Raw genomic sequence first — 14,306 nt, 5'->3', positions numbered from 1 at the left:
GCGAGTCTGCGCAGCCTCATCTGCAAACGGCAGGGATGACGACCCAGCCCACAGGGTGCTGACGTTTACCTGAGCTGCGCCTACACCGTGCCACTGTGTGCGCAAGGATTTGGGACCCGGTCCCGCTAGTTAAGTGCCAGCTGTCACAAGCCCAGCCCTCCACACTCACGGCTCCTTTTCTACCTTCGGTTACATCGTCGTCCTCCACTGGATGTTTCTCTCCCGCCTTCCCCTTCCTCTCCGCCTGCCCTCTGACGCCCAGGCCTGGTCCCCAACCCTCCTCAGCTCTTCCAGGGAGCCCTTCCAGACTGTTCCAAACTGCACTTGGGGCTCAGAGTGCACCATCCTCTGAGGCACAGCATCCCCAGGGGTGAGAGCACAGGTGACCTGAATACAAGTTCCACCTCTGCCTCTTACGGGACTGTCTTTAAACAAAGCACAAAACCTCCCTGTGCCTCAGTTTCCTCACATGTAAAAGGGGTCATAATAAAACCTACCCACTAGGTGGCTGCAGTAGGAGAAAAAGCACTAGTACAGGGCCTGGTAGAGGGTTAACCTATGTAAGTCTGTGTTATTAACATGACCCATTCCACCTTCTCATTTTAACAGCAGAGGTTCTGGGGCACATAGTAAGAAAGAGCCACAGAGGTGGTGGTCCAGCTGGGCCCACAGTCTTCTTTTCCACCTGACGGCTGTATTTTTTGATGATGCTGAATTAGGTCTCAGCTCTGTTCATCCTGTGACTCAAAGGGAGAGGCGGGGAAACCTCTCCTCAGGTAGACTGTGGGCGGGTGTGGCCTCCTGTCCTCCCTGGGCCTCAGGGCTAGAGGAGGGATAGCCCCTTGCCTCCAGGAGACTCCTTCGTGCCCTGCCTTCTTCCATGCCCGGCTTGAATGCCGCTTCCTCCCTGAAGCCCTCTTGGATCCACCACCTACACTCACTCCGTCCAGCAGGGAGGTCTTTCTCCCTCCACTGAATTCCCAGCACCAGCCGCACCTGTCCCCACTGACACTCATCCCTGAACTGCAGCGAGGGCTACCAGAGCGCAAACCTCTCTGTAGTCCCCTTCCCCTGGCCTTGCCCTCACCCGACCCAGGCCAGACACCCAAAGATTCCAGCTTGTCACGAACTCGGCTCCTATCTTCCCTTTGGGATAAAAAATCAGATCCACCTGTTGTGACCAAGTGGCAATATGGGTGGGGCACCCAGGCACCTGAAGACTCCAGCTCATCAGGGGAGTTAAATGCGTTAGAGGGTGAGGGGGAAAGTAAGTGAGGGAATTTCTCCCACAGGCTTGGTGTCCCTCCCCCAAGTTCAGGTTTGGGGGTGACCTACGGTAGGCCCTGACTCAGGCCCCTGAGGCGGGGCTCGACAAGGGCCAGATGGGGTCCTAGGGGACACTGCAGGGATGCCAGCCCAGTGCAAGCCACCCACTGCTGTCCCCTCCTGCCTCCAAGTCTAGTGGAGATGGAGCTGGAACCTCCAGACACCTGCTCTCTGGCCCACCCGCCTCTGCTCCAACAAAGGATCCCAGAACCCAGGAGTTACACCCCCAGCCCCCCAGCCCCCAGCCCCCCAGCCAGGGATGTTCTTCTGGTTCGTTCGTTCGTCCGTCCCTCAGCTCTCACCTGCCGTCAATGGCCTGCTCTCCCCCAGGGCCTCGCTCAGAGTTCTCAGCCCAGCTTCACATCAGAACCGCCTCGGGAGCCTTTACCACCCACAGTGACTATGGCCAGCTGAGGTTCCGCTTTAATCGGTTTGGACTGTACCCATTTTTCTGGCACTTCTGATGTGCAGCAAGGGGTTGAGAACCAAGCATTGCGTTTCAATACCACCTTCTCCTCGAAGCCTCCCAGAATTCCTTTCTCCCCTGTTCTGAGTACACCTGGGGTTGGATTCCCCTCCCGGGGTCACCTCTGTCTCACGTGAGCAAGCGTCTGCCAGGACAGCCGTCTGGGCCACCCTCCTTGTCCTCTTCCAGCCCGAGGCTCCACAAACACCTGTGCAATAACCCCACCTCTGCCTCTCCCCTTTCCTTCCGGAAGCTTCTCACTGCCCAACCCCCAATGCACCTGACACCTGCAATGCAGGAACGATGGCCCTGGGCTGGGAGGCAGGGCACCTGGATTCCAGGTCCACCCCAGGGTCCCACTTTCCCATCCCCTAGACCAGTGCCTCGGACCAGATTTGGGCCCCCTGCCTCGGTTTCCCTGGCTGGGGTGGCCAAGAATCCACGTTCAGCCTCCGTTAGGGCTGAGCCAGAGCTCGGCAGGAGGGCAAGGCCGGCAGGGCCGGTGGTGGCTCCGTTACCAGTTAATGTTCACTGACTGGCCGGGGAGCGGGGCCTGGAGGGACCGTTACACATAACTGGGCTGCAGATTAATCGAGTATTTAAACAGATGGTGCTCAGAAGAGCTCCCTGTGAACGGGGAGGATCTGGAGGGAAGGGTGGATCCTCTAGTCTGGGCAGAGCGCCCCACCCACAGTGACTGAGGTGTAAATGAGGCTGGCGAGGCCCCGGGGCTGCCCCCACCCCCTCCGCTCCCCACGCAGCCCCTCTCCCTGGTGCCGCAGGGAGTTGGAAAGACGAGGTGTCCTTTCTCTTGGGGCCTCAGCGTTCCATCGGCACAGTGAGGGAGTTAGGAGGAGGGGGTTACACAGGACCCCTGGTTCCCAGCCAGGGGCCAGGCCCCTGCCTGGGGCCATTCGGAAATGTCATGAGGCAGTCGAGGCGTTCACGGCTGCGAGGCGTTCACGGCTGGCATCGAATCAGGGGAGTCACAGGCATCCAATGGGGAGAAGCGCGGCTGCTAAATGGCCTGCGGTTCCGCTCCCACAGAGGAGGCAGGACCCCGTCCCGGGCCCCCAGTGGCCCCCAGAGAAGTGCTGCTAGACAGGCTGAGGACTGGGTGCCTGCTGCTGCCTCGTTCTTGGGCTTCCGACGGAGTGAGCAGAGGGGGTGGGGAGGGGCCCGCACCTCCGGCCTTGGAAGCCAGGTGCTGCCAGCCCGGGCACCGCACCGGCAACAGCTGTGTCCCTGCTGCCACCAGGCCCGGGCCGCTTGCTAACGAGCTCTCTGACAGCCACAGCCCAGCCTGGGTGCCAGCTCCGTCCCAGCTGCCCTGGGGACAAAGGTGGCCACATCTGGCCACCCAGAGCAGCCCCTCCCTGAGTGAGGCATGCAGGTCAGGCCCGTCCCCAAGGACAGCAACCCGGGGCGGATCCAGGACTCCACATCCCTCCCACCCCCCGGCAAGGGCTTTCTGAAGGTCCCAAGACCCGGGCCCTCCATCTTTCTTTATGAGAGGGCCAGAGGCTGAAACATCGGTTCTAAAGGCTGGCCCAATGTGCGAGGACACGGTCCTCCCCGCCACCCTGCTCACCTGGGGAGGAGTCGTTCAAGCCCATCAGTTCCTTCGCCCTCTGGATCTTCTCCAGACACATGGCTTTCTCCTCCTTCAATATGCAGTTGAAGTGCATGGCGGTGGTCTGCAGGGGACAGGGGACACGTGGGATGGGTGGTGGGAGGGAGCAGGGAGGCTTGTCCAGAAGCACGGCTCCCTAAGCCCTGTGGGCAGTGCAGGGGGCGGGGGCAGAGGCAGAGCAGGGAGAGGACAGTGACAGAGACTCAGGACCGGCAGGGGCCCTCACAGCCAAGCTGTCACAAACACCCTGAGGGCTCTTTTATACCAACTCAATGTGGCCGTGGGGGGACCCCACCCCATCCCTGGGCCTCAGTTTCCATATCTTATAAAAATCATAGCAAACACACATATAGTACTTTACTACACACATGCAGTATACAATCCTATACTCTTTTTACCTTGTCTCATTTTATAGGTGTGCAACTTAAGCCCAGAGATGTTAAGTACATTGCCCAAAGTTACACAGCTTAGTAGACTGTGCGACCAGCATTTGAACCCAGGCAGGCTGGTTCCAGAGACCTCGAGGCAACTACTGCGCTTTAGGGGTGAGGAGGGACTGGCGGGAGGAGGGACTCACGTCAAAGGCACGGGCGGAGGAGCGGTGGCAGCGCTCGGTGGGCCTATGAACCACTCTCGTTCACTCTTGCCCCATTTCACAAAAGAGGAATCTGAGGCTCAGAGGAGTTAAGAAACTCCTGCCCAAGGTCCCAGGCTGGTAAGTGGCAGATACTGGGTTCAGGTGCAGGACCAAGGGACTTCGAAGTCCACGTGATGCTCTCGTGACAGCCGCGTCCCGGTGCTGTCACTAACGCTCAGTTCGGGGGCAGGAATGGTTCCGTAAGGGCACGTCAGGGAGCACAGGGGCATCTGAGCTGCTGGGGCAGTGTTCAGCCCAGCCCTTCCTCTCTGGGCCTCAGTGTCCCAGCGGCACAGTGAGGGAGTTAGGAGGAGGGAGGTCACACAGGAACCCTGGTTCCCAGCCAGGGGCCATGCCCCTGCCTGGGGCCAGTCGGAAATGTTGCAGGGCATTCACGGTTGGCATTGGCATCAGAGGAATCATAGGCATCCAATGGGGAGAACGGAGGCTTCCAGGGAGAGGGACGGGCCTGTCTGAGGTCACGCACTAAGGCCGGGCAGAGGCAGGGTTCCGACCCAGGGCTCTCGGGAGAGGTACGCCCACTGCTGGTCTGAATTCCCAGGGCCGGGGCCATTCTGGGAACCCTCCCCACCGCCCTTGCTCTGGGAGGGACACACGCAAAGAGCAGGCTGCTGAGCTCTAGCCTGGCAGAGACCTGCGGGCAGGGGCCGGGATCCGCAGCGCCTGCTGCAGCCCTGGCCAGGCCCTCGCCACACAGCTGATGGGGACGTGTCCTGCACAGCTCTACAGATTGCCCCGCTTGGCACCATTGTAGTAGATTTCCAAACTGTGTAACAATTTCTGCTCAAGTCAGCTGAGGATCTTGAGGATGGGGCACCCTTTCTAATTCTCACAAAGGTGCTAGATGGTCCAGCGGGGGTGCCGGCAGAGCTGCCAGCTGAAGTTCCCCTGGGGTGGGGGCTCCAGGGAGCCTGGGGCTCCAGCTGGCGGTGGAGGGGACAGTCCTGGGTCCTTACCATCGGCAGCAGAAGAAGGGTGGCCAGGGAGGCCTGCATGACGTTGGCCTTGACGCTTCTCAGCCCGGAAGGGGACTCAGGCCAGCCCCGCTCGCCTCCCGCTCAGAGCGGCCGCTGGTCAGCCCAAGGTGGCTAGGGCTAGAGAGAAAGGAAAGGCCTCAGTCTTGCAGGTCCAGCGGCAGAGGCGGGCAGGGACTGCCTGCCCTCGCCCAGGACCTCCTCCCCTACCAAGGCCCTGAGCCTCCCCGGGGAACCCCTCCCGCCTTCGTCCACGCTGTTCTCTGCTCTGTCGCACAAACATCTGCTGAACACCTGCCCAGTGCCAGGCCCAGGGGAGCACGTTGGCAGTGCCCCCGCTGGACCCCTGGGGTGCCCCAGAAGGCTTTCTCCTCTGTGGCAGACGGCTGCGTCCCCAAATGTCGCCCCACAACCAGTTTTTGCTGTCACTGTGTGTGCCCCCACTTGGAGGGGACATTTCCTTCTCCCCTTGCTCTCAGGTGAGGGCATGTGATGCAGTTCCCACCCATGGAATGGGGGTGGCGATGACAGGGGCCGCCTGTCCATGAGGCATCTCATGCTGGCCACGTCTGCTCTTGCGTCCTTCTCAAATGCCAGACCCGACCCAGCTTGGACCAGGCAGCAGAAAGATAGCACCTGAGGGGTGGGGAGGACTCTGAAAAGACCCAGGATGCCTGGCGGACTCGGGGAGCCAGGCCGCCCCCCAGCTCCAGACCGCTGCGTGAGAAAGAACCACACTTCTAACTTGCTCGTTCGTAGAAGGCCGCTTTGTTCCGGCTGCCGAGCCATCCCCTCACACACGTTGCCCCTTTCGCCCCGCCTCAGCCCACTGGGCCTCGGGGATAAAGCCTTTACCTCCGCGCATGCAGAGCAAAGTGGCTGCTGAAGGGCAAGCTGCCACCTCAGAGCTCCGAGGCCCTGCAGGACCGAGGCCACTCGTGGGAACGACAGGGCATGGGGCAGGGGCGAGTGAGGAGGTTGTGGGAGCCCCAGCACCTTCCCGGGGGATGAGTCTGGTCTGCTTCTAAAACTAATCGTGAAAGTGCATTCACATCAATCCAGTAATTCCGCATCTGGGTTTTACAGCCCTGAACACACAACACTCACAGAGCAGAGAACAAAGATGCGGGCAGACGCCAAATCGCGCCACAATCCAGATATTCAGGCATGTTCCTCAGACTATGGACATATATGACACACACACTTACACACACTCCCTGTGCAAAGTCTCTCTGCTGTACAGAGGCAATGAGACCTGGATTTAGAGGCAGGCGTAGGGACACACGCAGGCACATGCACCTGGGCACATGCACACACACGTGCTCACGGGGGGAGGCCACACTGGCAGATGCTCATCACACTCTGGGAGCTCAGCTCCGCAGCCGCCACTGCATTGGACGGAAAACACCCCGGCGCTGAGGCCCCAGCCCGACCAGCCCTCTGCTTTGTCACCGGGCTGCTCAGGCAAGGATGTGAGAGCCAGGAGCCAGGCGTGGCCCCAACCCAGGCACACGGGGTGGACCGGACGGGGGGCGCTTGACACCAGCCTCCTTCGGAACTGGACCCGGGGTTCTGGATTCCCACTACTGCCTTCTCTCACTTTTAGTGAGATGTAATTTATATACAACATTACATTGGTTTCCGTTGTAAAACATAACGATTCAATATCTATATATTGCAAAATGATTGCAGTCTGGTTCACATCCATCACCACAGTTACAAAAATTTTTCCCTTGGGATGAGAACTTCTGAGGTCTGTTCTCTTACCCACTGTTGTCCTCTCCTGTTCACCCACCCCCCCCCCACAGCCCCCCCACCCTGCCCAACTGGACATAGACACAGCAGCGAAAGAGACCCCGGAAGCTCCCAAGCCCTGACCCTCCCACTCCCTGACCACAGCAGGGGACCTCAGCGGTCCCCTCCGCAGCCCCTCCTGGCACCTTTGCTGGACAGTGCTTGGAGTTTACAACACTAGGCCCCTGCCCCACACCTGGCACTCCCTTGGGCCCCCTGATGGCAGCCCCCGGGTCTGCCCCCACTGCCCTCAGCAGCTGCTGCTAATTCTCCTCCTGGCTGCCTCCTCCCCTGACGCCCCCAGGCCGCCAGTGGCCTCTCGCAGGGCGGGGCCAGGCTCCTGCACCCTGGGGTTGAACCCTACCCACCGCACAAGTGTCTCAGGATGACCCATCACCGATCGTCCCAGGCTCCCTCTCTTGGTTCCAGGCTCTACTGGAGCAATTTTGCTACCGATCGAAAAGACAATACGCTCTGTCTCCTGACATTTATTGTGGTGGATTTGGGGACCATTTTGCTAGAGTTTTTAGCCTTAGGGACTCAAGCAAGCCACTTTCCTCTTCTGTTTCATTATGATTATCTGTAAAATGGGGATAATAGTAATACCTGTCTCATAGGTGTTACTGTGAGGCATCGAGAAATTTATGTAAGTAAAACTACGGAGTGCACAGGCCAGCCCGGTTCCCGGTAAGGGCTATATGTTTGTTAACTATTTTCATTATTATCTTGCTGCCTGTGTTCAGGTTTTTGACCACCCTGCTGTCACCTCTGTCCCATAGCCTGAGGTCACATCCAAAATGAGAACAGCAGGCCAGCCACACTTTTACTAATGACTAACATTTACTAAACACTCAGCGTGTGTCAGGCACACTTCCAAGCAATAAATATGCATTAACTCATTTCACCTGCCCAAACCTATGAAGTAGTTACTAGCACCATCCTCGTTCTACAGCTGAGGTGGCTGCGGCACAGAGAGGCTAAGCAACTTCCCTAAGGTCACGCAGCACATATGTGGTAGAGCTGGGAAGTGAACCCAAGCCACCTGGTGCCAAAGCTCATGCACTCCATCCCTACGTGCCTGCCAGCCTCTGTTATTGCTGAAAGGAAGCTCGGCGCAGAACCCACCAGTACCCCGTTAGGGACCCCTCTCATACACCTGGGGACTGCTCAGGCCTTCTGCTACACCCCCCTTCCCCGCCCACACTTCTTTATGTGAAGCACCCTCCTTAGAAAGACGTCATTATAAACACTGCATTTCAGACCTGAATGGACTTTAAAGGCCACCTCCCTGTGGCACTGAGTTACCTGCGGGGAAACTGGGACTAGAGAGGGGGCGACGCTCCCCAAGGTCACGCCGTGGAGAGCCGTCGGACCCCTGCCTGGCAGGCCCGGGTGTGTGTCAGACGCCTGGACCGGAGCAAAGTCCGCTCCCCGGCTCCAGATTCAGGAAGGCCGCCCTGCCCCTCAGGCCCCAGCGGCCCAGCGACAAGCCAGGAGGGGGAGCTGGCAGGAGCAGCCAAGTCCTCCCGTGAGCCACTTAGCCAGGCACACAGGAAGACGGCATCACTCATCCGCACACTGAAGCCAGCGGTGACTCACCGGGCTCTGGACTTTCTGCCTGCAGTGGGAGGAGGCTCAGAGACCCCCTAGCCATCCCCCTGCACCCTGCAGGACCCTTTTGACAGCACCTCAGCTGAGGATGTCCTGGCTCCGCGGATGGGGCGCTCACCCCTCTCCAGGAGCTGGTCCCGCCCCACGTCCCAGGAAAGCTCTGATATCGTCCCACCGAGACTTTCCAGGCCACTCTTTGCCTCGTGGAAGTCCCCACAGTGGGAAGGCAGCATCTCCCCTTCCCTTTCCACTGGGACACACAGCCCTGGGTCTCTCTCCTCCCTCATGGGGCTGGAGCCATCTGGGCCACCTCCTCCTGGACTGCTCTGGCTGCTCAGCACCCCTCCCTGTGACTGGGCAGAGCCAAGCGAGGACACCCGGAGGGGATGACCCAGGAGAAATGCATCACTGGCCTCCCTTGCTCTCTGCACACTCCCTTTATTAATAAAACCGGTCCAGGCCAGGCCACTGTTCCTCCTCTCCCTCCCAGCACAGGCAGCCAGGCGTGACACTGCAACATGAACCACCCCCCCCCCCCCCAACCAAAGGCACGGACCTGCACTTGCCTCTGGGGAGGAAGGGGGCACCTCCACAACCTCTACCCTCCTCCAAAGGGTCAGAGCTGAGGAGGGACAGAGCCCAACACCCGGGCCAGGGGCGTCCTAGCAATTGCAGAATCTTCATTAACGCTGATGCTTCTTTTTGGTGTTCACACCTTCCCCTTTCAGAGCATAGCCACTGGGTCCCACGTCTAGGAGGCGACAGAAGCCAGGTGCTTGCAAGGAACCGCAGCCGTGACCTCACCCAAGCCCTGTATCTGACAGGGGAGCCAGGCTCAGGCAGGGAAGGGCCCGGCGCACCGCCTGTGTGGGGTTTTTGCTTTTCACAGGTAAGAGTTCAGTTCCCGAGAAACCCGGCGACCTTCTGGAGGTCATGCTGTGAAGCCCGTCCACCCTGTCTCCCATCCTGAGGAGCCGTGGGTGGTCTCTGCCAAAGAGACTTCCCCTAGGGACCAGGCATGAGTAAGAGGAGAAGAGGAGGATGAGGAAGCAGAAGATAAATGAAAAAGAGTGGGAAAGAGTAAGGCGGGACAGGACGTGATGGAAGGCGGCAGCGGGAGGTGTGTGGGGTGGGGTGAAGGGGTGGGAGCAGGAAGCCCAGAGCAGGCACCTGTTTGCTGCTATTCACTGAGCACCGCCTGGCTGGGGTGGGAGGGCCAGCTCAACGGCCAGTGCTGGGTGTGGGGGGCAGGGTGCAAAAGCCCCTGATGAGTGCCTGGTGGATGGGTTTGGAAAGGTGACTTAGGGGTGTGGAGGGGCACAGTGAGGTGTCAGGAGGTGGGGGGACAAGAGGGCACAAGACTGCAGGTGCCAGGGCCGCTTGTTCCCCAGGTCAGGACTGGAGCAGGGAGAGTTTCAAGCAGGGAGGAAAGAGACAAGCATCCCATTAGGGACTATTCCTCAGACGGCTGGGAACTCAGTGGGAGCAGAACATGCAGGCAGAACGCAGGCTGGGGCTGTTTTCTGGATTCAGAAGGTAGGGCAGCTGGAACGGAAAGACAAAGACATGTGGAACCCAGAGACATGTGAAAAGAGGGGAGGGAAGTCTCTCTGGCCTCCCCCTGAGAAAAAAGCAGGAAGGGACAGAAGGGATAGAAAGAAACCCAAGGCAGGACCTGGCTTACCACGCAGCCTTAAATTAGAAGCTGGGAAATGTGGAGGTATCTACAAAGGAGCTTTCTATCTTTTTCTCAGCCAACCCTCTGCTGTGCCCATTTGTCAGGCAGGAAAGGTGAAAACAGTTAAGTCAATTTAGTCAATGAATGCATGGAGCTGAAAAGAGAGTATCCAGGTAGTTCTCAAAGCCAACCTGACTCCCACCACCACCTCCAGGAAGTCCACCTTGGCTGTACCCACCTCCCCTGACCTCACCTTCCTCTGTGCACCATCAGTCCTAAACAAGGAGCCCCTCACTCCTGCTGGGGATGTTTAAGGTCTCATCCAGCTCGTTGTGAGTTTCAAGTCTCGCCTGGAAACAAGGGGCATGGCCAGGTTTCCCTGTGGTCTCCCTCCTGGTGGAGGTGGGCACAGAGGGAGAACGGAAAAGGAGGCTCCGATGAATTCAAGTGACATGATGTTGTTTTGTTTTCAGTCATAACTGTGGCCTCCAGGTGTCCTTCGAGCAGGAGATTTATCACATGGTCAGAGCAAAGGCCTGCCTGGGGTGGGGTGGGGTGGGGTGGGGTTCCCGGGCCAGGCGGGGAGCCTGCCAGGCTCTGACCCATCAGTCGAAGCTGCGCGCTGAGCCCCGGGCGGAGTGGGGGACGGCATCTCAGCTCTCGGCCCTCCCCCCTTCTTAAAGCACCTCACATCTTACAGCTCAGGTCTTGACAAACCCCTCCGGCAGATGGGATCCAGCCGGTCACCTATTTTTGGACAGCTAGCAAGCCAAGAATGGTTTTTACATTTTTAAATGGGCAGGGGGAAAAAAATTGAAAGACTATTTCATGACACATGAAAATTGTATGAAATCCAAATCTCAGTGTCCATAAATAAAGCTCATCAGAACACAGTTATGCCTGTTTGTTTCCCTATCATCTGTCGTTGCTTTTACGCTACAGAAGCAGAACTGAGTAGCTGCAGCAGCTCACAGCCAGCAACGCCCAATACTGACGACCTGGCCCTTTGCAGAAAGTTTGCCAGCCCTTGTCCTGGTCTCGTGCAACAACACATGTGCTCCCTGCATTCCATTCAACGTGCACCTGGACTTTCAGTAAGGAGGACCCTTGAGACCTTCCCCGGACAAACGTGTGAGTTCCACATACACCTAGATCTGTGTGAGGGTGTGTGTCCCAATGTCCGTTTGTCTTTCTGCTGTCACGCGTTTGACCCCAGCTCTCTAGCAGGTATCCCAGGAAGCCTATATGCCTCCCCGGCTGTGTGTCACTCCCTCTTTGTGTGTCACTGTGGGGGCGGCTGTCACCGTGTGCCTCTGACGACATCCAGGGCTCAATACAAACACACTGAAGCTGAGGAGCTGTCTGCGTGTTGCCCGGCAGCTGGACCACTAGGGCCTGCCGTTCAGACCCTGGACTCAGATTCCTCTGTTCAGAGGTGGCAGAGGCTTCCCAGGCCCCCCGAGAGTACAAACCCCTCCAGGTGGCCCTGTCTGGGGCGTCCAACTTCGGTTCCCGTACACCCCTGACAAGACACTCACTGTCACTCAGGTGTCGGCTTCCTGCTGGGTGGCCCCCAGGGCCGCAAGGCCTTCCTGGCACCGAGCTGAGCCGAGCCTTGGCCCTGAGCTTGGCACACCTTGGCTCTGCCCTCTGGCAGACGACTCAAGGTGTCTGTCCTCTTCTTAAGCAGTGCCAGCCCTCGGTCAATGAGATCTTCCTCCCCGGGAGGCCGGAGGCCGGAGGCCCCAGGAAGACAGGAGTCGTTCCTAGCCTCAGCGGAGTTGCTTGTGCTGATTGTAAATACCCATTTTGCGTGTTTGTTTATTCAACACAAACTGAGAGAGTATCCCAAAGTAGGTGCACGGCAGAGCTGTGGCTGCAGGAGGAAAAAAAATGGGTTCTGAAGCTTCCTCCAATCAACCCCCTGCCGGCCCGAACCTTACACAAAACAGGGCCTTAATGGAACCTTGAGCCTGAGTAGTCCTTAGAATGCAGAAAAAGGTCCTTCGAGAGACTCCCCGCAGACACCTCCCCTCACTGTAAGCCATAAACAGGGGCAAACGGACTCCCAGCTCTTGTCCCAGAAGCAGAACCGCAGATGAACTGCCTGCGGCAGGGGAGGGAGGTGGGCCGCCTCCCTGGTCACCCCACGCACACTTGTTGATGGATTGGTCGGAGGATCTGGCCAGGGCCTGCCCAGCGTGTTCTGTCTCCAACTTATACGTCCAAATTTCGGCTTGTATCCAGACTGGTGCCTTGGCTTGCGCTCCCCAAGGTCAGTGGGGAGCAGGGGCCGGGTTCATTTTGTAACTGTGGGCTCTACCAGCCTAACCCCACCTGCGCCCGGCACCTTTGCAAACTCAGACCAGGGCCTCCTGGGAAAATCTGGGTGCTGCTGATACCCACCCCCCAAGGCCCAAACAGCGTTTCATCCCCTTCTGAAGCCCACAGACCCCCAACGCCTCTGGCCTGGCCTTCAGGAGGCTCACCTGCCTCGGCCCACCGGCAGCCCCAGGGCGAGCAGCCCTCCACAGACTGTGCAGCCACATCCACCCCAAGTCATCCCCCCACCCCACCCCCACCACCACACACACAGGGCTGTTCACAAGAAAAGCTAAATGCTTGTCTGGTTTTTAGGGGGTGGGGTCGAGAGGGGGTGGCTTTGGGTGGACACTGTGAGGCTGGGGGAGGTGGAGAAAGGGAACTGACGCACACACATGGTCTGCAGGGGCCTGCAGTCCCCCCAGCCTCTTCTAGGGGGTCTGAGCTCCTTGCAGGGCTGAGCCTCCTCTCCTCAACTCCATGGGAAATACAATCAGTTTCTGGCTGGACTCCCTTCCGAACGCGTAGCTCCAGCCGTTGGCGTCCCGGCCCCTTCTGATGTCCAACATCCTCCCCCTACCCAGGGATGTGGTCCCCCTCCCCCAGCCCCCCGCCTCCGGCAGCTGCCACAGAACTCTGTGCCTTTAAGGCAGATGCTGGGGTCTCCGGTGGGCCCTCTTGGGCCTCTGAGGCAAGTGCCTTTCTCCCACAGGCCCCTGGAGGGCGTTTCCTCGAAGGACCACCCAGACCATCTCGACCCCAACCCTTCCAGGCTGCGGGGAACGGAGAGACGATGCTCCTTGAACAATCCCTTGTCACCAAAAGGGGGCATTCTGTGCTGGCCCCTACCCCACCTCCTACTGAGCACATCGCTTTCTCACCCCTCGAACCTCCTGAGGCCTGCGGTATCCAGCACCCAGGGACCATCCAGCGTCACCTTCCCAATTCGCGTAGGCGCGTCCATGTGGCTTGGGAGCAGAGAGGCAGGTCCTTAAGGGTCGCTACGGGTCTCCCTGGCCGCAGTGCGCTCCCAGATCCTGGTCCTCTCTTCTGACACCCGAAGGGGCTCGAGGTAGCTAGCCGACCCTACCCTCTAAGCACGGCCCCCAGACATTTGCGGGGAGAGGGTGTCAGATTGTCACGCAGGAAGGGAGCAGCGACTGGAGGGGGCTTCATTTCGGATTCGGGAGGTTGGCCCTGCGCTGCCCTGGCCCCCTCTCCGTCGGTGGAGGACGCGGCTTGCGGAGATTATCGAGCTGGAGGAGGTGGTCCACGGTCCCCGAGGGACGAAGATTCTGGAGTCTGGGGCTGTAAGCGTGGAGCGACAGGGGCAGTGGGGCGACCCTTACCTGCTCTCAGAGGGGCCTCGCCACCGGGCTCCGTGCAGCGGATCGGCCCGGGGCAGACTCTGCAGGGAGGGCGTGCGGCGGCGAGTCCGCGCCCCGGTCGCCTGGGAATGGGGACCGTATGCGCCGAGAAGCGCGCGCCGATCCCAGGTTTCCGCGTCTGTGTGTCAGCCGGCGGCCCGTGGCCGTGGGTCCCTGCCCAGCGGCGTGTGCGTGTGCGCACGCGGGGACCGCGCTCGCCTAAAGCCGCCGCTGTCAGTCACCGCCCGCGGCCCGCGCGCGGCGCCCCACGGCCGCCCAGCAGAGTCTGCCCTGCAGGAGAGGCGCCGCCTCCGCCGCGAAGCCAGGCTCCGGGAGGGAGGGAGGCGACCGACCACCGCCACCACCCCCCAAACACGGCGCACTTCGCAGGCTGGGGACTGGGGTGCCGGCCAATGAGCGCCTGGGGGAGGGGTTAGGCCAGGGGCCGTAGTAGGAGGGGGAGCGGGACCCCGCCCG

The 14,306-nt window shown here is 59.6% G+C and overlaps 1 protein-coding gene across 2 annotated transcripts in view; it reads right to left on the bottom strand.

Moving 5' to 3' along the window:
• The window catches only part of ADCYAP1R1 (ADCYAP receptor type I), a 48,731-nt gene extending 34,779 nt beyond the window's left edge, over positions 1 to 13,952 (bottom strand). For both annotated transcript variants that reach the window (XM_054571259.1, XM_054571260.1), the window contains exons 1-3: positions 13,812 to 13,952; positions 5,040 to 5,177; positions 3,384 to 3,489 (exon numbers count right to left, since the gene is read on the bottom strand). In XM_054571259.1, the coding sequence (XP_054427234.1) occupies positions 3,384 to 3,489; positions 5,040 to 5,078 (145 nt within the window). In that variant the 5' untranslated portion in view covers positions 5,079 to 5,177; positions 13,812 to 13,952. The remainder of the gene's footprint in view (positions 1 to 3,383; positions 3,490 to 5,039; positions 5,178 to 13,811) is intronic.
• Between the last annotated feature and the right edge of the window lie 354 nt (positions 13,953 to 14,306).

This window comes from Pteronotus mesoamericanus, unplaced genomic scaffold (assembly GCF_021234165.1).
Source record: "Pteronotus mesoamericanus isolate MK-2021 breed Mesoamerican mustached bat unplaced genomic scaffold, CSHL_Meso_final contig_220, whole genome shotgun sequence".
Classification (NCBI taxonomy): Eukaryota; Metazoa; Chordata; class Mammalia; order Chiroptera; family Mormoopidae; genus Pteronotus; species Pteronotus mesoamericanus.
This window is presented reverse-complemented; position numbering and strand designations above follow the sequence as displayed.